General features: G+C 38.9%; 1 protein-coding gene across 1 annotated transcript; it reads right to left on the reverse strand.

Annotated features, from left to right (window-relative positions):
• Positions 1-121: 121 nt before the first annotated feature.
• itih2 (inter-alpha-trypsin inhibitor heavy chain 2) lies at positions 122-20081 on the reverse strand. Its single transcript, XM_030113467.1, has 21 exons — positions 19958-20081; positions 19351-19383; positions 19133-19171; positions 6233-6405; positions 6052-6156; positions 5814-5976; positions 5636-5743; positions 5172-5300; positions 4971-5087; positions 4667-4835; positions 4461-4586; positions 3228-3409; positions 2946-3131; positions 2703-2842; positions 2424-2596; positions 2165-2314; positions 1972-2085; positions 1682-1880; positions 1428-1600; positions 351-462; positions 122-269 (listed from the first exon to the last, which is right to left on the reverse strand). The coding sequence occupies exons 1-21, from the start codon at positions 20051-20053 to the stop codon at positions 122-124; spliced, it is 2835 nt and encodes a 944-aa protein (XP_029969327.1). The 5' UTR covers positions 20054-20081.
• Between the last annotated feature and the right edge of the window lie 126 nt (positions 20082-20207).

The following is a 20207-nucleotide window of genomic DNA, read 5'->3' on the forward strand; positions in this document are numbered from 1 at the left end:
TAAAAAAAAAAAAAAAAAAAAAAAAAAAAAAGAAGAAAAGGAAAAAAAAAGCAGTATAGTTACACTCAGAGAAAAACTTGTGGTTTCCTATCTAGCTGTGCTTTATTTGAAGCGGTGCTGTTCAGGGCGCGTGCAGGAAGCTGTGTAGGCTGGGGACGATGTACTGGCTGTAGTGGCCGTCGATGAAGCCCTTCCCGCTGTTGTGAACGAACCAGCAGGACACCGCCGAGCCGCGCTTGGCGTCGCTCCTGTAGTCCTTCTGCAAGCCCCTGCGAGGCGCAGAGCACAGACGGCCCCGTCTTTAACGGCTCTCGGCGGTCGGCTTCCGCTCCGAGGCGGCGGAGACGTACCTGGTGACCTGCAGCCTGTTGCCCTTCACCTCCATGGTGGCCTCGTTCTTCATGGGGTCGACCCCCGGGCGGACGTCGTGCACGCTCACCTCAGGCTCTCGAGAGAACTGTCCTGTGAGGAGAGCAGAAAAAAACATATCTCCAGGCACCAGTGGAGAACATGCAAACTCCACACAGAAAGGATCAGCACAGACGTGAACACATGACAATTTAGACAAATCGAAGGTCTTATACTATAGCGTTACCTCCTTTCATCTATTGATTTCATGAAAAATATTTTTCCATTTTCACGCATCAAAGATCTTACCTCCTTTTTTCAATTGAAGTCAATTAAATTTTCTTTTTTTGCAATGTTTACTCAGCAAAGCTCTTACTACACTACAGCCTTATCTCCTTTTTTCAACTGAAACTAAAAAAATAACTTAAAATTCTTTTTTTTGGCAAGTTTCCCTAATTGAAGTTCTTATTATAACCTTTCCACCTATATTTTGAAAAAACATTTTTTTGTAATTTTCACTAATCAAAGACCTTACTACAGCCCTCCCTCTTTTTTCAACTGAATTCTTTAAAAAGGTTTTCTTCCAATTTTCAGACATCGAAGGCATCTTTAAAGGCTCAGTCAGAAACGTTTTGTGTTGAAGACAAACATGAGGAAATATCTTTTTAAATAAGCATGTTCTTGTTCATATTTTTTCTGCTGCTATTTCCTCAATGTTTTTTCCAACTATCTTGTTCACTGTACAGTGACAAGAATGAGTTATATGACGGTTAAAACAATCAAATACAATAATAGTTTAATACTTTTTTCCTTAATTTCTTGTTAAAAAATTGATACAAAATGCCATAAGAGGAGAAAACCTCTAAGAAATTGAGGGTTACCTTTCCAATTAACCAGTTAAATGTTAAATATCAGGCCTGCGGCGATATTTGGTAACATTAAGACTTCTTCTTGTAGTTTCAACCCTAATTGAACTGCATTAAAGTGCTGCTGGACTCTGAGACAGCTTCTGCAGGATTTCTTGATTCATGAAAAATGAGTAAAAAGTCCCTGATTGTCAGACACTGGCGCTGACCTACCGATGAGCCCGTGGACCAGTGGTGAGTACTGGTTGCTGCTGGGGATGTAGATGCCCAGGAAGTCCACGTTGACGGGGTGCTTCTTCCACACGCGGTGCAGCAGCACCATCACCTGGGTGTGGTTGTTCACCGTGACGGTGACGTGAGAGTTCTTCACGATGGAAATCCTCACCCTGAGACGCAGACAGCGGGGTTCGAACACAGAGACCGGACGCAGCGGTGCGACAGTCGATGGACACAGACGCGTCCCTCACCCGTCCTGCGTGACCTCGGCAGTGGCGCCCCAGGTGAAGGAGTGGCTGTTGGCGCCGTCGCTCATGGCGATGCCGCCGGTGTGCACCGTCACGCTGATGCCGTCAGGCTCGTAGTAGACGGAGATGGCGCCGAAGTACGTGCTGAGCTTGCCTTTGTGCGGCTGCTTGGAGCTGATGAGCCGACCGTTCACCACGAGCCCTGCAGGAGCCAGAGGAGCGCCGACTCACTTCACACACATCCACTTTTTACGTTGAAAGGTTTGGCGGTTAATGCCACTGGAGTCAATCACCTGTTCCCGCGTCGGACACCAGGTTGAGGATGTCACCCGGTTTGGAGTCGATGTTGAAGCAGACGTCCATGTTGCTGGTGGGCAGGTGGATGATGAAGTGAGGGTCGTTATCCACTGAGGGGAGAACCGCAGAGCTGGTTATACCCTGTAATCTGTAATCTGTAATCTAGATAGCGGCTGAGCGCGTATTTACCTAAATTGACCCGCTGGGGCAGAGCCCACTCCTCCGGGCCCTTCTCGGCCTGACTGGGCGGCGCCGGCGTGGTCATCTGCACCCAGGGAGGAGGCTGGTACACCACCTGCACAGGAGCCAGGCCGCTGCTGCCTCCTCCTGGTGGTCCTCCTGCAGCCGCACATCAGCATTTAGGTTACATAATAAAATGACAGAGAAAAAAAAAAAAAAACTCGGGTAAAAATGGAATGGGGAACATCTGAAGCTTTCTGCTGAGCACCTGAGCAGCAGCCGTGTTTGGGGTCCTTCGGGGAGTCGGCCAGCAGCCTCTCCCGGGCGTCCTCGCTCTCCACCAGCAGAGCCGTGAGCGGCGTCACAAACTGGTGCTCCACGGCCAGAGCCATGATCCGCTGGGTGATCTTCCTCTTCTTGACGGCCGTCGGAGCCAGAGCCCTGGAGAAAGGACAACATCAGAGTCTGAATCCTGCAGAACATCCTCCAACATCCTCCAGTTTGGCATCAGAATTTAAGCGCTCCCACATGGACAGATGTTCATCACCTCTCACTGATCAGCTGTTTGATGGTCAGGTAAGCCCACATCTGTCTGGCGAAGCCGGTGAAGGAGTGCTGCTGTTTGGCCAGCTCCTGGTCCAGCTCGGTGGTGTCGGCCTCCGTCTCCATGGTGATGTCCAGAAGGGCCTGCAGCACAAAAACTGCTAAGATCACGGTTCCTCTGACTCCTCATATGAACGTCTGGAGCTCTACCGAAGCAAAGACAACCCAGTCGTGTGTGTGGACTCACAGCCGAGGCGGTGGTGAAGCTCGTCAGCGTGTCGCTGTCCGACGGCAGCACCTTCCCGGCCACTACCAGCTCCGAGCCGCTGAAGTATTTGTCGAAGCGGTTCTGGGTGACGTCCGACACCGAGTCCTCCGGGAACTGAATGGTGATCCTCCTCAGCAGAGGAGCCGAAACCTGGCTGTAGAAAGTCTGCGGAGATAAAGAGGAAGGAAGCTGATCTGAAGAACTGCGAAGCACGTGAGTCCTGATTCGTTCCGTTTGTTCCGGTCTCGGTCTCGGTCGTACCCGCAGCTGCTCCGCAGCATCGTGGTTGGCGTAGATCCTCTGAGCGATGCCTCTGTTCTCCATGGCGATGCGTTCCAGGAAGTCGTAGTCGACGTCGAAGCCGATGCCCAGCGAGAAGAGGGAGAACTCCTCCCTCATCACTCGCTTGACGTTCTTCTGGATGGTGCTGAGCTTTATCTCTCCTGCAGGGAGGAAGCAGAGACAGAGCTTCAGCAACTTCCCAAAGACTGAAGGACGCTGAAGAGAACCGAACACACACAGTCTCAGAGAACTTTCTGGAGTGTCTTGTTGTTTTGTTCACCTTATCATACCCAATATAACCTTGATTTTCCTGTGCTGACTCTCTTGAAGACCATCTGGTTTAGCTTCAGTCGGACAAAAAAAACCCTTGTTTTTGTGTTTATCCTCTGCATATTACCTGCATGAAACATGCATTTAAAAATCCTAAACAGGCTTTGGGAACCACTTTACATCAGGGGTGTCAAACATAAGGCCTACAGATCAAAACCGGTCTGCAAGAGGCTCCATTCTGGCCACCAAACTGCCAAGAAAATTGTCAAAATTTCAAAGCAAAGACTATTAAAACAAAAAAAGGAGGAGTTAGAAATTCCAAAGAATAGTGGTCACAACACTGAGACCAGAGCTGGGATATCAGTGATGCTGCCATGAAAGCTATTAAATTAGAATTCGTCTCTCTTGTAGTCACTCTTGCAGGACGGGTTTATAAAAACACCCACAATGCAAAAGAAATAGGAGAAGTTTTCCTTTTTGACATGTGACTGTATTTTTCCGTAGGTTTCACTAGAATTGGCTTTATGTTGAGATTGTAGTCTTTTTTCACTGGTAATTGTTTGGTTTTGTGAATATATAGACATTTTCATCATGTATGCTCTAAGAAAAAGTTGAAAACTTAGGTTATGGCACTATTTCACCTGTAGGTTTTTCTTTTGGGCTGTATATGACCCCTGAACTCAAATAAGCCTGACACCACTACTTTACAGTAATATAATCTGTTTGGTATTTCTGTCGGTTGACCTGTGCTGAAACCATAAAAAGACATTCATTCATTAAAACTTAATCCAGACTGGAGTCACAAAAGTCGATCCCAGCTAGAAGCAGTCAAACACACAGAAACACCAATCAAATCCAAGTCTCTGGACTGTTGAAGGAAACCGGAACTCAACTCAAACTGGGGACTTTTCAGTTGTGTTTCCTAGAAATCTGAACTCTTACCGACGGTGGGATCTCCGTCAGACACCAGAATGATCATGGAGACCGAGCGAGGGTCGATCAGTCCCTGGTTGGACGCCTTCACCAACATCTGGACCGCTCTCATCAGCGCCTCGTTGATGTTGGTGCCTGAACTCAGTCGAAATCAGACGGATGTTAATGTTTATCTGACAGCCAGACCGATCCGACTGGGGAGTAATCAGTCGTACCTCCGTTGGGTTTGATGCTCTGGATGTATTTCTTGGCATCTGCAACCTGCAGAGAGGATCCAGGCACCAGGTCTTCGCTCCAGCAGCGCACGTTGTGGTTGAAGTCGATGATGCTGAAGTGATCGTCAATGCTCAGGTCGTCCAGGATCGCCTGCATGGCTTCCACTGTCTGTGGAGTTAAAGTGGCGAATTAAATACATTCTGGAAAACGACCACATGATGGCACTGTTTTACAGGAAAAAAATGTACGTAAACAAATTGTAAAAAGAGACCAAAGTGCACAAAAATGTAAATAAGGACTGACTTGCTTCATCTTGACGCCCCACATAGATCCGCTCACGTCAATGACAAACACGATGTTCTTCGGGAGAGGAGAGAGGTTGGACGGAGCAAAGAACTGAACGAAGTGTCCGTCTGAGACCTGGAGGCAACAGGAGGAAAGGCTGTGACCAAACCGGCTGCGGCGGTGTTGAAACTGCGCTTTTTACCGTCTGGTGTAGGATACCTGCAGTTCTCCAGCATTACTGTCTCTGTTCACATCATATTTTATGGTGAAGACGCCATCGATGGCGGTGTTGGTGCAGTTTTCGCACTTCTTCTGCTGCTGTAAGGTGGGCTTGAAGACCACGTGAGCCTGATGACAAAAAGAGGAAAACACCTTCAGAAATATAACAATTACAAATTTTTAGACACAATAACCCTTAAATTTAAGTTATATTGGATTTCAATGCAATCAGTTTGCAAGAAATAGCAAAACTGAAGGAAATTGTAACTTCTTTTACAAGATAGACTTCAATTCTAAATAAATATGCTAAATCTTTTAATTGACTAAATCAAAAAACACCACTTAAAATCACACATGACTCAAGTTTCACTCATTTTTCGACTCTCAGAAACCATTTTCTCGTGATGTTGAGGCCATGAGTGAACCGTTGGGATGATCAGTGCTGCCCCTTCTCCAGACTTTACCTTGTCTTTGGTGGATGTGACATGAATCAGTTCTGCAAACTGATCTCCGAGTGTGTTCGGCGTATGTACGTTCGCAATCCCCTTTGGCTCGTAGATGTAAACGTCCACCTGGAGGACAGATTCTGTTACAGACGGCTGCTGGATGAAGACGTTCGGACGCTGATGAAGATGTGCTCACCTGGAAGTTGGGCACCAGCCTGCCGGGCTGCAGGAACAGCGTGTGCTCGTAGAAACCCAGCTTCCTGTGCATCATCTCCTGGTAGTGGAGCTCGAACTCGATGTTGCTTCCCGGAGGAACGTGGACTTCTGTCTTGAAGGTCTCCAAGTCCTGGGAATTCGCCCTGTTGAAGGCATCATTGCAGTCTGTTTTATCAACATTGCCAGACCCGTTCTGGTGTTTCAGGACCCGTCAGTACCTGACGATGCCTGCTGCCTTGCCTCTGGCTCTGGCCTGAGCATACAGGTTCCTGGCCACCGTCTTCTCCTTCACCGAGCCCATGAAGGTGATCCCGTTCACATTCCTGCATCAGACAGCGAGTGGGAGTCAGGCTAAGGCCTTCTGCAGAACAAAGGCTGCTGGGACTCGGAGTGACTCACATGGTGAAGTTGCTGATGAAGGCCCGTTTGGGGATCTGCACGTTGAAGCCGATGCTCTGGGCTTTGGAGCCCGAGTTGACCACGGAGCTCCTGACGGTGGTGTGGGCAAAGCGCGACGTGATGCGGCTCTCCACCTGGTACCTCTTGACGGTGATGTCCTCGCCACGAATGGCCTGCGCAGAGAGGAAGCACAGGAAGAGGGAGGGGCTTGATGGACTGTGCTTCAGGTGTGTGTCCAGAGTCGACTGACACACCAGCCAGACCAATGTGTGCTCAGACTCAACAAACAGGTACAGAATGTGGATAGATGGACTTCTTAAGGTGATAATTCACGATTTCGGACTTGGCTCACCCTGCTTGTCTCCCCTTTTTTGGCCAAATTTGACTCATTCCAAATGTTTTATGTTCACTCTTATTTTTTTTTTTCTTCATGTTTTACAACTTCAAAAGTGCAGATTTTTATGATTAAAAGCAAAAAACAAACAAGATAAACACTTTTATTTCTTGAACCCTCACTCTTTATGCAGCCTCCAAGTTCACTTTGTCTGGACTTTTCTTTCAGTGTGCATCATCATATGATTGTAATTTGACAACAGCCTCATTATTCATCTGGTTAAAGCTGATTTATATCATTTTAAAACTTTTTTTACAGTTCATGGCTTCATTTTATTAAAAATGTTTTCTTCAATCTGTTGAATGATTGTTATGTTGTTAATAATTCAGTTTGAGTTTCAGTCTTTTGGCCTATCCATCCATCCATCCATCCATCCATCCATCCAGCCATCCACCTTCCACTGCTCCGGGATCGGGTTGCAGGGGCAGCAGTCTCGGCAGCAATGCCCAATGCTCTTCCGGGAGGATCTTAAAGCGTTCCCAGGACAGCCGGGAGACATAGTCTCTCAAGCATGTCTTGGGTCTTCCCCGAGGCCTCCTCCCGGTGAGACATGCCCGGAACACCTCCCCAGGGAGGCGTCCAGCAGACATCCTAAAGAGGTCCCCAAGCCACCTCAGCTGGCTCCTCGGGATGTGGAGGAGTAGCGGCTCGACTGCGAGCTCCTCTGCTGTAGGAGTGCATGCTGTAGGTCCAGGTTCAATGGAGCCAACAGGACAACATCATCCGCAAAAAGCAAAGATGAAATCCTGCGGTCCCCAAACTGGACCCCCTCCGGCCCCTGGGTGTGCCCAGAAATTCTGTCCATAAACATTATGAACAGAACCAGTGATAAAGGGCAGTTCTGCCGGAGTCCAACATGCACTCAGGTCCGACTTACTGCCGATAATGTGGACCAGACTCCTACTCCGGTCATACAGAGACCGGATGGCCCTTATCAAGGGGACCTGGACTCCGTATTCCCGAAGAACCCCTCACAAGGCACCATGAGGGACGCGGTCGAACGCCTTCTCCAAGTCCACAAAATACTTGTAAACTGGTTGGGCGAACTCCCACGAACCCTCGACCCCCTATGGAGGGTATAGAGCTCGTCCAGTGTTCTGCAACAAAGACGAAAACCGTATTGTTCCTTCTGGATCTGAGGATTAACGATTGGTCAAATCCTCCTCTCCAGTACCCTGAATCAGAGTTTCCCAGGGAGGCTGAGGAGTGTGGTAAGGCTATAGAAAGACCCTATAGTTGACATACATCCTCCATCCCCCTTTTTTAAAAAGGGGAACTACCACCCCAGTCTGCCAATCCAGAGGCACTGTGCCTGACCGCCATGCAACATTGAAAGGGGGGGTATCATGCAAAATCCACTTTTTTTAGCCTTGTATAATGCTATAGTGTCATTCACGCATATTTGAGCAATCCCTGAATAACCCCCTGGCAGCCATGTTGAGGCTGAAATGCTCGGTTCTGCACAGCTCCGCCTGTAATGCACAGCTCCTCCCCAGCTATGATGTAGTCTACACAGCTCCTCCTGTACAGCTCGTGCTCAACCTCCCCTCTCAGGGGCGGGGGAAATACGTAGCAAATAACTGAGATGGACGCTCTGAGGGGGTAATGTCACTAAGCTGAGGAGATTCTTAAAGAGACAGGGACCCATTTCCAGTCGTTTGAGGCAGCCTGATGCAGAGGAACATTTGATTTAAGTTGTTTTTGACACATAATACCACTCCTTTGAAGAGATGTGTCAACCAAGACAGTCCCTGCACATCCAGCAACTTAAGGTACTCAAGGCGAATCTCATCCACCCGCTGTACCTTGCCACCGAGGAGCTTATCAACCTCCTCAGTGACTTCAGCTTGGGTGATGGACGAGTCCACCTCTGAGACGTCAGCCTCTGCTTCCTCCACGGAAGATGTGGCAACGGGATTGAGGAAGTCCTCAAAGTATTACTTCCACCGTTCTATAATATCCCCAGCTGAGGTCCCCACATCCACTGTAAACAGTGTTGGTGGAGACCTGCTTTGTCCACCTGAGAGTCGCCAGACGGTTTGCCAGAATTTCATTGAGGCCAACTGGTAGTCCTCCTCCATGGCCTCCCCAAACTCCTCCCAGACCCGAGTTTTTGCCTCTACAACCGCTCGGACTGCAGTTCGCTTGGCTTATCGATACCTGTCAGCTGCTTCTGGAGTCCCATGAACCAACAAGACTCGATAGCACTCCTTCTTCAGCTTGACAGCAGCCCTTACTTCTGGTGTCCCCCACCAGGTTTGGGGGTTGCTGGCACGACAGACACCAGAGACCTGACAACCACAGCTCCAAGCAGCTGCTTCAACAATGGGGATTGAGAACATGGTCCACTCGGACTCAATGTCCCCAGCCCCCCCTTGGGAAATGAGAGAAGTTCTCCCAGAGGTGGGAGTTGAAAACCCTGCAGACAGAGGGTTCCACCAGATGATCTCAGCAGTCCCTTACAACACATTCGGGTCTGCCAAGTCTGTCCAGTTTCCTCCGCCAGCGAATCCAACCCACCAAGAGGTAGTGATCGGTCGACAGCTCAGACCGAAGTTTTTCTTAGTTTGTATGATTGACTTAATTTCAACTTTAAAACGGTGCTAATGCTATAGTAAGACCATTTAGTGGAAAAAAAAAAAACCAAAAATACTTTCTCAGTTTCGACGTTAAAAAACACGGCAAAGCTATAGTAAGACCAGATCTTGGTGACAATTGGTGAAAAATTTTTTTCTTAATTTTGACTTTAAAAAAGTGGTAAGGCACGAAGACCATTTTTCGTGAATATTTGACAAAATACATTTTCTCATAATTTTGACTTTAAAAAAGTGGTGAGGCTACCATTTTCAGTGAAAATTGGCAAAAAAAAATGTTTTCTGAATTTTGACTTTAAAAAAGTGGTAAGACCATTTTTCATGAAATTTTGCGAAATATTTTTTCCTTAATATTGAATTTAAAAAAGTGGTAAGGCTATAGTGAGACAATTTCAAGAAAATTGGCAAAAAAAATTCTTAGTTTTGACTGTAAAAAAGTGGACCATTTTTCATGAAATTTGCCGAAATTTTTTTTCCTTAATTTTGAGTTTAAAAAAGTGGCAAGGCTGTAGTAAGACAATTTTAAGGAAATTGGCAAAAACAAATTCTTAATTTTGACTGTAAAAAAGTGGACCATTTTTCATGAAATTTGCCGAAATTTTTATTCCTTAATTTTGAGTTTAAAAAAGTGGTAAGACCATTTTTATGAAAATTGGCAAAACAAAAATTTTTCATAATTTTGATATTAAAAAAGTGGTAAGGGTATGGTAAGGCCATTTTTCATGAGATTTGGCAAAATATTTTTTTTCTGAATTTTGACATTGAAAAAGTGGTAAGGCTATAGTAAGACAATTTTAAGGAAATTGGCAAAAAAAAAAAATTCTTAATTTTTTTGTAAAAAAAGTGGACCATTTTTTATGAAATTTGGCGAAATATGTTTTTCCTTAATTTTGACTTTAAAAAAGTGGCAAGGCTGTAGTAAGACAATTTTAAGGAAATTGGCAAAAAAAATTCTTAATTTTGACTGTAAAAAAGTGGACCATTTTTCATGAAATTTGGCGAAATATTGTTTTTTCTTGATTTTGGCTTTAAAAAAGTGGTAAGTCTGTAGTAAGACCATTTTTATGAAAATTGGCAAAACAAATATTTTTCATAATTTTGATATTCAAAAAGTGGTAAGACTATAGTAAGACAATTTTAATAAAAATTGGCAAAAAAATTTCTTAATTTTGACTGTAAAAATGTGCTAATGTGCCTTTGGCAAAAAATTTTTTTCCTTAATTTTGAATTTAAAAAAGTGGTAAGGCAGTTTCAAGAAAATTGGCAAAAACAAATTCTTAGTTTTGACTGTAAAAAAGTGGACCATTTTTCATGAAATTTTGCAAAACTTTTTTTTCCTTGTTTTTGACTTTAAAAAAGTGGTAAGGCTATAGAAAAACAATTTTAATGCAAATTGGCAAAACAAAAATTTTCTAAATTTTGACTGTAAAAATGTGGTAAGGCTATAGTAAGACAATTTTAATGAAAATTGGCAAAAAAAATACTTAATTTTGACTGTAAAGAAATGGTAAGACCATTTTTCATGGAATTTGGCAAAATGTTGTTTTTCTTAATTTCAACTCCTAAAGTGTGCTTGGGGACCACCCATGAGCGTACATTCAATGAAGGAGATGAGGGTTGAACCAGTGACCTCACATACCATAGACCACTGCTCTACCAAGTAACCCACGGACACAACATCATGCCACTGCGAAAGTGTTACAAAATCATCAATGAATGAAAATTGGAAAAGGAAAAGAGACCACTTTTGGTGAAAAAACTAAAAAATAATTTTCCTTAATTTTGACTTTAAAAAGTGGTAAGGCTATAGTAAGACAATTTTAAGGAAATTGGCAAAAAAAAAAATGTTCTTAATTTTGACTGTAAAAAAAGTGGTAAGGCTATAGTGAGACAATTTTAATGAAAATTGGCAAAAAAAAAAAAAAATCTTACTTTTGACTGTAAAAATGTGATAATGCTATAGTAAGACCATTTTTCATTAAATTTGGCAAAACATTGTTTTTCTTCATTTCAACTCCTAAAGTGTGCTTGGGGACCACCCATGAGCATACGTTGAATGATGGAGATCGAACCAATGACCTCACATACCAGAGACCACTGCTCTACCAAGTAAGCCACGGACACAACATCACTCCACTGGGAAAGTGTTACAAAATCATCAATGAGTGAAATTTGGAAAAGAAAAGAAGACCACTTTTAGTGAAAAACACGGGAAAATAATTTTCATTAATTTTGACTTTGAAAAAGTGGTAAGACCGTTTTTCATGAAATTTGGCGAAATATTGTTTTTCTTAATTTCAACTCCTAAAGTGTGCTTGGGGACCACCCATGAACATACATTGAATGAAGGAGATGAGGGTCAAACCAGTGACCTCACATACCATAGACCACTGCTCTACCAAGTAAGCCACAGACACAACATCACTCCACTGCGAAAGTGTTTCAAAATCATCAATGAGTGAATATTGGAAGAGAAAAAAAGACCACTTTTAGTGAAAAAAACTTAAAAATAATTTTCCTTAATTTTGATTTTAAAAAATGGTAAGGCTATAGTAAGACCATTTTTAGTGGAAAAAAAACTAAAAAAATAAATAATAATCCTTTATTTTGACGTTAAAAAAGTGGTAAGGCTGTAATGAGACCATTTTTAGGAAAATTGGCAAAACAAAAATTTTTCATAATTTTGATATTAAAAAAGTGGTAAGGCCATTTTTCATGAGATTTGGCAAAATATTTTTTTTCTGAATTTTGACATTGAAAAAGTGGTAAGGCTATAGTAAGACAATTTTAAGGAAATTGGCAAAAAAAAAAAATTCTTAATTTTTTTGTAAAAAAGTGGACCATTTTTTATGAAATTTGGCGAAATATGTTTTTCCTTAATTTTGACTTTAAAAAAGTGGCAAGGCTGTAGTAAGACAATTTTAAGGAAATTGGCAAAAAAAATTCTTAATTTTGACTGTAAAAAAGTGGACCATTTTTCATGAAATTTGGCGAAATATTGTTTTTTCTTGATTTTGGCTTTAAAAAAGTGGTAAGTCTGTAGTAAGACCATTTTTATGAAAATTGGCAAAACAAATATTTTTCATAATTTTGATATTCAAAAAGGTGGTAAGACTATAGTAAGACAATTTTAATAAAAATTGGCAAAAAAAATTCTTAATTTTGACTGTAAAAATGTGCTAATTTGCCTTTGGCAAAACATTTTTTCCTTAATTTTGAATTTAAAAAAGTGGTAAGGCTATAGTAAGACAGTTTCAAGAAAATTGGCAAAAACAAATTCTTAGTTTTGACTGTAAAAAAGTGGAACATTTTTCATGAAATTTGGCGAAATTTTTTTTCCTTAATTTTGAGTTTAAAAAAGTGGTAAGGCGTAAAAACAATTTTAATGCAAATTGGCAAAACAAAAATTTATTAAATTTTGACTGTAAAAATGTGGTAAGGCTATAGTAAGACAATTTTAATGAAAATTGGCCAAAAAAATACTTAATTTTGACTGTAAAGAAATGGTAAGACCATTTTTCATGGAATTTGGCAAAATATTGTTTTTCTTAATTTCAACTCCTAAAGTGCGCTTGGGGACCACCCATGAGCGTACATTCAATGAAGGAGATGAGGGTTGAACCAGTGACCTCACATACCATAGACCACTGCTCTACCAAGTAAGCCACGGACACAACATCACTCCACTGGGAAAGTGTTACAAAATCATCAATGAGTGAAATTTGGAAAAGAAAAGAAGACCACTTTTAGTGAAAAAAACGTGAAAATAATTTTCATTAATTTTGACTTTGAAAAAGTGGTAAGACCATTTTTCATGAAATTTGGCGAAATATTTTTTCCTTAATTTTGACCGTAAAAAAGTGGTAAGGCTATAGTGAGACAATTTTAATGAAAAATTGGCAAAAAAAAAAAAAAATTCTTACTCTTAACTGTAAAAATGTGATAATGCTATAGTAAGACTATTTTTCATGAAATTTGGCGTAATATTGTTTTTCTTCATTTTGCCTTTAAAAAAGTGGTAAGGCTATACTAAGACCATTCTTAGTGGAAAAAAACCTAAAAAAATAAATAATAATCCTTTATTTTGACTTTTAAAAAGTGGTAAGGCTGTAGTAAGACCATTTTTAGGAAAATTGAGAAAACAACAATTTTTCATAATTTTGATATTAATAAAGTGGTAATGCAATTTTTCGTGAAATTTGGCGAAATATTGTTTTTTCTTGATTTTGACTTTAAAAAAGTGGTAAGGCTATAGTAAGACCATTTTTAGTGAAAAAACACCTAAAAAACTAAATAATAATCCTTTATTTTGACTTTTAAAAAGTGGTAAGTCTGTAGTAAGACCATTTTTAGGAAAATTGGCAAAACAAAAATTTTTCATAAATTTGATATTAAAAAAATGGTAAGGCTATAGTAAGACCATTTTAATAAAAATTGGCAAAAAAAAAATTCTTAATTTTGACTGTAAAAATGTGCTAAGGCTATCGTAAGACCATTTTTCTTGAAATTTGGCGAAATATTTTTATTTCTTTGACTTTGACTTTAAAAATGTGGTAAGGCATTTTTCATGAAATTTTGCAAAACTTTTTTTTCCTTAATTTTGACTTTAAAAATGTGGTAAGGCTGTAGTAAGACCATTTTTCATGAAATTTGGCAAAATATTTTTTTCCTTAATTTTCATTTTAAAAAAGTGGTAAGGCCATTTTAATGCAAATTGGCAAAACAAAAATTTTCTTAATTTTGACTGTAAACATGTGGTAAGACTATAGTAAGACAATTTTTTAATAAAATTGGCAAAAAAATTCTTAAGTTTGACTGTAAAGAAATGGTAAGACCATTTTTCATGAAATTTGGCAAAATATTGTTTTTCTTAATTTCAACTCCTAAAGTGTGCTTGGGGACCACCCACGAGCATACATTGAATGAAGGAGATGAGGGTTGAACCAGTGACCTCACATACCAGAGACCACTGCTCTACCAAGTAAGCCACGGACACAACATCACTCCACTGGGAAAGTGTTTCAAAATCATCAATGAATGAAATTTGGAAAAGAAAAGAAGACCACTTTTAGTGAAAAAAACGTGAAAATAATTTTCATTAATTTTGACTTTGAAAAAGTGGTAAGACCATTTTTCATGAAATTTGGCGAAATATTTTTTCCTTAATTTTGACCGTAAAAAAGTGGTAAGGCTATAGTGAGACAATTTTAATGAAAAATTGGCAAAAAAAAAAAAAATTCTTACTCTTAACTGTAAAAATGTGATAATGCTATAGTAAGACTATTTTTCATGAAATTTGGCGTAATATTGTTTTTCTTCATTTTGCCTTTAAAAAAGTGGTAAGGCTATACTAAGACCATTCTTAGTGGAAAAAAACCTAAAAAAATAAATAATAATCCTTTATTTTGACTTTTAAAAAGTGGTAAGGCTGTAGTAAGACCATTTTTAGGAAAATTGAGAAAACAACAATTTTTCATAATTTTGATATTAATAAAGTGGTAATGCAATTTTTCGTGAAATTTGGCGAAATATTGTTTTTTCTTGATTTTGACTTTAAAAAAGTGGTAAGGCTATAGTAAGACCATTTTTAGTGAAAAAACACCTAAAAACTAAATAATAATCCTTTATTTTGACTTTTAAAAAGTGGTAAGTCTGTAGTAAGACCATTTTTAGGAAAATTGGCAAAACAAAAATTTTTCATAAATTTGATATTAAAAAAATGGTAAGGCTATAGTAAGACCATTTTAATAAAAATTGGCAAAAAAAAAAATTCTTAATTTTGACTGTAAAAATGTGCTAAGGCTATCGTAAGACCATTTTTCTTGAAATTTGGCGAAATATTTTTATTTCTTTGACTTTGACTTTAAAAATGTGGTAAGGCATTTTTCATGAAATTTTGCAAAACTTTTTTTTCCTTAATTTTGACTTTAAAAATGTGGTAAGACCATTTTTCATGAAATTTGGCAAAATATTTTTTTCCTTAATTTTCATTTTAAAAAAGTGGTAAGGCCATTTTAATGCAAATTGGCAAAACAAAAATTTTCTTAATTTTGATTGTAAACATGTGGTAAGACTATAGTAAGACAATTTTTTAATAAAATTGGCAAAACAATTCTTAAGTTTGACTGTAAAGAAATGGTAAGACCATTTTTCATGAAATTTGGCAAAATATTGTTTTTTTTATTTTCAACTCCTGAAGTGTGCTTGGGGACCACCCACGAGCATACATTGAATGAAGGAGATGAGGGTTGAACCAGTGACCTCACATACCAGAGACCACTGCTCTACCAAGTAAGCCACGGACACAACATCACTCCACTGGGAAAGTGTTACAAAATCATCAATGAATGAAAATTGGAAAAGAAAAGAAGACCACTTTTAGTGAAAAAAACTTAAAAATAATTTTCCTTAATTTTGACTTTAAAAAAGTGGTAAGGCTGTAGTGAGGCCATTTTTAGGAAAATTGGCAAAACAAAAATTTTTCATAATTTTGATATTAAAAAAAGTGGTAAGTCTATAGTAAGACCATTTTTCATGAAGTCTGGTGAAATATTTTCTTCCTTAATTTTGACCGTAAAAAAGTGGTAAGGCTATAGTGAGACAATTTTGATGAAAATTGCCAAAAAAAAAAAAAAAAAAATCTTACTTTTGACTGTAAAAAAGTGGTAAGGCTACAGTAAGACCATTTTTAGTGAAAGAAACCTAAAAAAATAAATAATAATCCTTTATTTTGAGTTTAAAAAAGTGGTAACGCTGTAGTACGACCATTTCTAGGAAAATTGGCAAAACAAAATTTTTCCTTAATTTTTACTGTAAAAATGTGGTAAGGAATATTAAAGGAATATTATTTTAGTAAGACCATTTTTCATGAAATTTGGAGAAATATTTTTTTTCTGAATTTTGACTTTGAGAAAGTGGTAAGGCTATAGTAAGACAATTTTAAGGAAATTGGCAAAAAAAAAAAGTTCTTAATTTTGACTGTAAAAAAGTGGGCAATTTTTCATGAAATTTGGCGAAATATTGTTTTTGTCTAGATTTTGAATTTAAAAAAGTGGTAAGGCTGTATGTAGTAAGACCATTTTTAGGAAAATTGGCAAAACAAAAATTGTGTTTAATTTTGACTGTAAAAATGTGGTAAGGAATATTAAAGGAATATTATTTTAGTAAGACCATTTTTCATGAAATTTGGCAAAATATTTTTTTTCTTAATTTTGACTTTGAAAAAGTGGTAAGGCTATAGTAAGACAATTTTAAGGAAAATTGGCAAAAAAAAAAGTTTTTCTTAATTTTGACTGTAAAAAATTTTACAATTGTTCATGAAATTTGGTGAAATATTGTTTTTTCTTGATTTTGACTTTAAAAAAAGTGGTAAGGCCGTTTTCCATTAAATTTGGCAAAATATTTTTTTCCTTAATTTTGACTTTAAAAAAAGTGGTAAGACCATTTTTCATGAAATTTGGCAAAATATTTTTTTTCTTAATTTTGACTTTGAAAAAGTGGTAAGGCTATAGTAAGACAATTTTAAGGAAAATTGGCAAAAAAAAAAAGTTTTTCTTAATTTTGACTGTAAAAAATTTTACAATTGTTCATGAAATTTGGTGAAATATTGTTTTTTCTTGATTTTGACTTTAAAAAAAAGTGGTAAGGCCGTTTTCCATTAAATTTGGCAAAATATTTTTTTCCTTAATTTTGACTTTAAAAAAAGTGGTAAGACCATTTTTGATGAAATTTGGCAAAATATTTTTTCCTTAATTTTGACTTTAAAAAAGTGGTAAGGCTATAGTAAGACAATTTTAATGAAAATTGGCACAAAAAAAAATTCTTAATTTTGACTGTAAAAATGTGGCAAGGCCATTTTTTCATGAAATTTTGTCGACATTTTTTTTCTTGATTTTGACTTTAAAAAAGTGGTCAGGCCATTTTTTTATGAAAAATGGTAAAATATTTTTTTTCTTCATTTTCACTTTAAAAAAAGGGTAAGGCAAAAGACAAAAAAAATCCTGATAAAGTGGTTAAGCTATTGTAAGACCATTTCTCCTGAAAATTGGCAAAAAAAACTGTTGTTCCTAATATCACATTTAAAAAAGTGGTGCAGCTATAGTAAGACCATTTTTTTAGTGAAAAAAAAACAAAAAATGTTCTTAAATATCAACTTTAAAGAAGTAAAAAATCTTTCATTCTTCTAATGTGTACAATGACCACATCATGTTCTTTGTTCTGTAGTGTACCAGAAGAATTAAAAAAATAGAATATTAAGGCAAAAACACGACACTGATTTAATTTGGAAATCAATCGTTTTGGAACACGTATCGAGTTTCCTTCCGGCAGCCGAATTGCTTCTGTCTGGATTGACACGGTAGGGCTACGGTGTCCAGAAAAAGGATGCTTGCGGAAAGGGCTCCGTAGCCTGACCTTAGCCGGTGGGAGCCACAGCACTGATGTTAATGACTACTGATTAGCTGCGGTGTCCGTTAGGGAACCGGAACGCATCCAGTGTGAGCCCGGCATATGACCATTTTTCGTGAAAATTGGCAAAAAAAAAAACAAAAAAAAAAAAAAAATCTTAATTTTGACTTTAAACAAGTGGTAAGGCCATTTATTAGTGAAAAACCACAAAAAAAATCTTAATGTCATCTTTAAAAGAAGTAGGAAGGCTGTAGTAAAATCATTCATTAGTGAAAATAAAAAAAAAAGATTCTTATTTTCAACTCTGAAATGGTGGTAAGACCGTCTGTGAGTGAAAACTGGAAGATGGGAGTCAAATGATGAACTGATCTCTTGAATCAGAGGCCACTCCTCTGCCAAATGAGCCACAGCCAACCCATGATTTCTACTACAAAGCTATTATAAGACCATCAATAAGTCGAAATTGGAAAAAAGAATTTCTGATTAAAGCTCGTGTCCAGAGTTTCTGCTCGTTTCCAATGTATGTATCATTTTTTAACAGAGCTTAAATGTGTTAGTCTGGTTCGATACTATAATATAATATTAGCATAAAGCAATATAAAAATGTATTTAAGAGTCCCGCCTTCGTCTCATAGACCCCCATGATATCCGAAAAAGCGCTGGTCAGCTTCAGCCAATAGATTTCGAGCTTGCGCTTTGTCATGCTGTCAATCAACGTGTGCATGCAGCCAGAGAGCAGGCACTCGCCCAGGCAGAGGAGAGTTAGCTACGCAGCAGCCGCCCCGCTTACCTCGATATATCCACTGTCTGCTGAACATGCACCGTAAACAGCTAAACATATAGGATGCTTGGACTCGGAGGCACTCATTTTCTTCCCACGGGTAATGCGCGTGCACAATTAAAGGGGCGTGGCTTGGTCGCTCAGAAAGCGGAGGGAGGGCGGAACCTCGAGACATTGGATTAAAAAAATTCTCATTCTTTCAAAACTCTGGACACAAGCTTTAAACTAAGATGGTGGTGTGACCATTTATTTGTGAAAAAACAAACACTTTTTTTTTTTCTAAATTTAAAACGGTGGTAAGACCATGATTAGTGGACATTGTAAAAAAAAAAAAAAAATTCTTTACTAAATTTCAACTGTAAAGACAGTATAAATTAAGCTGTTGCTGACTTCATCCACTGGGTGGCAGCACTGAGTTACTGCAGGAGGGACGCACTGCACCATCTAATGGCACAAAGTGGTACTACAATGATAGTTTATTAGTTAAATTTTCAAAATTTAAAGATTGCTTTCAATGTTGTTTGAGTAACGTCATCTGGATAGTTTTAAATTATATAAAAACAGGAATTAGGTAAAGAAAAAGGAAGTGGGGCGGCGTTAACAGCTAGCAGAGTCAATAACCTGTCGGTCATGAGAATCTACTCAAACAGCTGCATATTGATTAGCAGATAAGGCTAAACTCTGCCACAGTGGCCAGGACGAGAACAACAAGCGGACGGAGGTACCTCAAAGTCTTCCTGCTCCTCGCTGGTCAATATGGCTCTCTGAAACACACAGAGGAGCGATCAGCCTCGCTTTGTCGTCATGAGATTAGGACACACACACCACTGTGGCTTTGTTTACCAGTCACTTGTTTCATCACGGTGATGAATTACCAATGATTGATCAACAACTCAAAAAAAAACACACACACATTTTCCTGGGAGAAGGAGAAGAGTCTCACCTTGTGTCTCTCCCGATGATCCTCCGGTTGTTTCTGAAGGGAGGAAACAAGTCGGTGATGAAGTGAACCGATGAAGGAATGTTTATGAGCAATTTCCAGCAACACAGATGTGAAGGAAAATTGAGATTCTGTACTAAAAAAGCACATTTTATTAAAAATATATATGTTTTTCTTTTTATTCTCATTTAACAATCAGATTTTGAAATCACAATTTTGTGAATTTTCCCAGTTTGGAGTTAAAAAAAAACACATGGCATTTGTACTGTATGTTGGAAATGTATATGATGTATTAGTCGTGATTTTCATGTGATGTTCACCTCTAATAAAAAAAAAAATCTTTGAATCAGGAACAAAGTTGGAAGATTTCTGATCCAGTTTTAAGTATTAATGACTGAAGAGCAACAACACAACACAAGATAAGTGAAATTATTTGTTTAAAACAGAATCAACAACAGATACATTCATTATTATTTCACATAGACTGCAATGTAAATTTAAGTATTGGCCTTCTTCTGTTTCATAGACACATGTAAGTATGAGTTTTGATTTAGATTTAGAGGTCAAGCTCCTTTCGTGTAAACTCAAAAGACATTTCTCTGTCACTCACCGCTTCGTCCTCCCATTCTCCGTCTATCACAAACTCAAAGCAGCGGCCCTGGTGGAGCAGCAGGAGCCCCAGGAGCAGACCCAGCACACACTTCATGTTTCCAGTCCTGTGGACTCACACACACGTCCTCAAAAGCACATTTAAAAAAAGAAAAAAAATAATATAAAGCAACAAAATAAAGGGGACGCGATCACTGGGAGAGAGCCGGGCCTTCTGCAGGGAACTGAGCTGAGCTGCAGACTGGAGGTTA

This window comes from Salarias fasciatus, chromosome 17 (assembly GCF_902148845.1).
Source record: "Salarias fasciatus chromosome 17, fSalaFa1.1, whole genome shotgun sequence".
NCBI lineage: Eukaryota > Metazoa > Chordata > Actinopteri > Blenniiformes > Blenniidae > Salarias > Salarias fasciatus.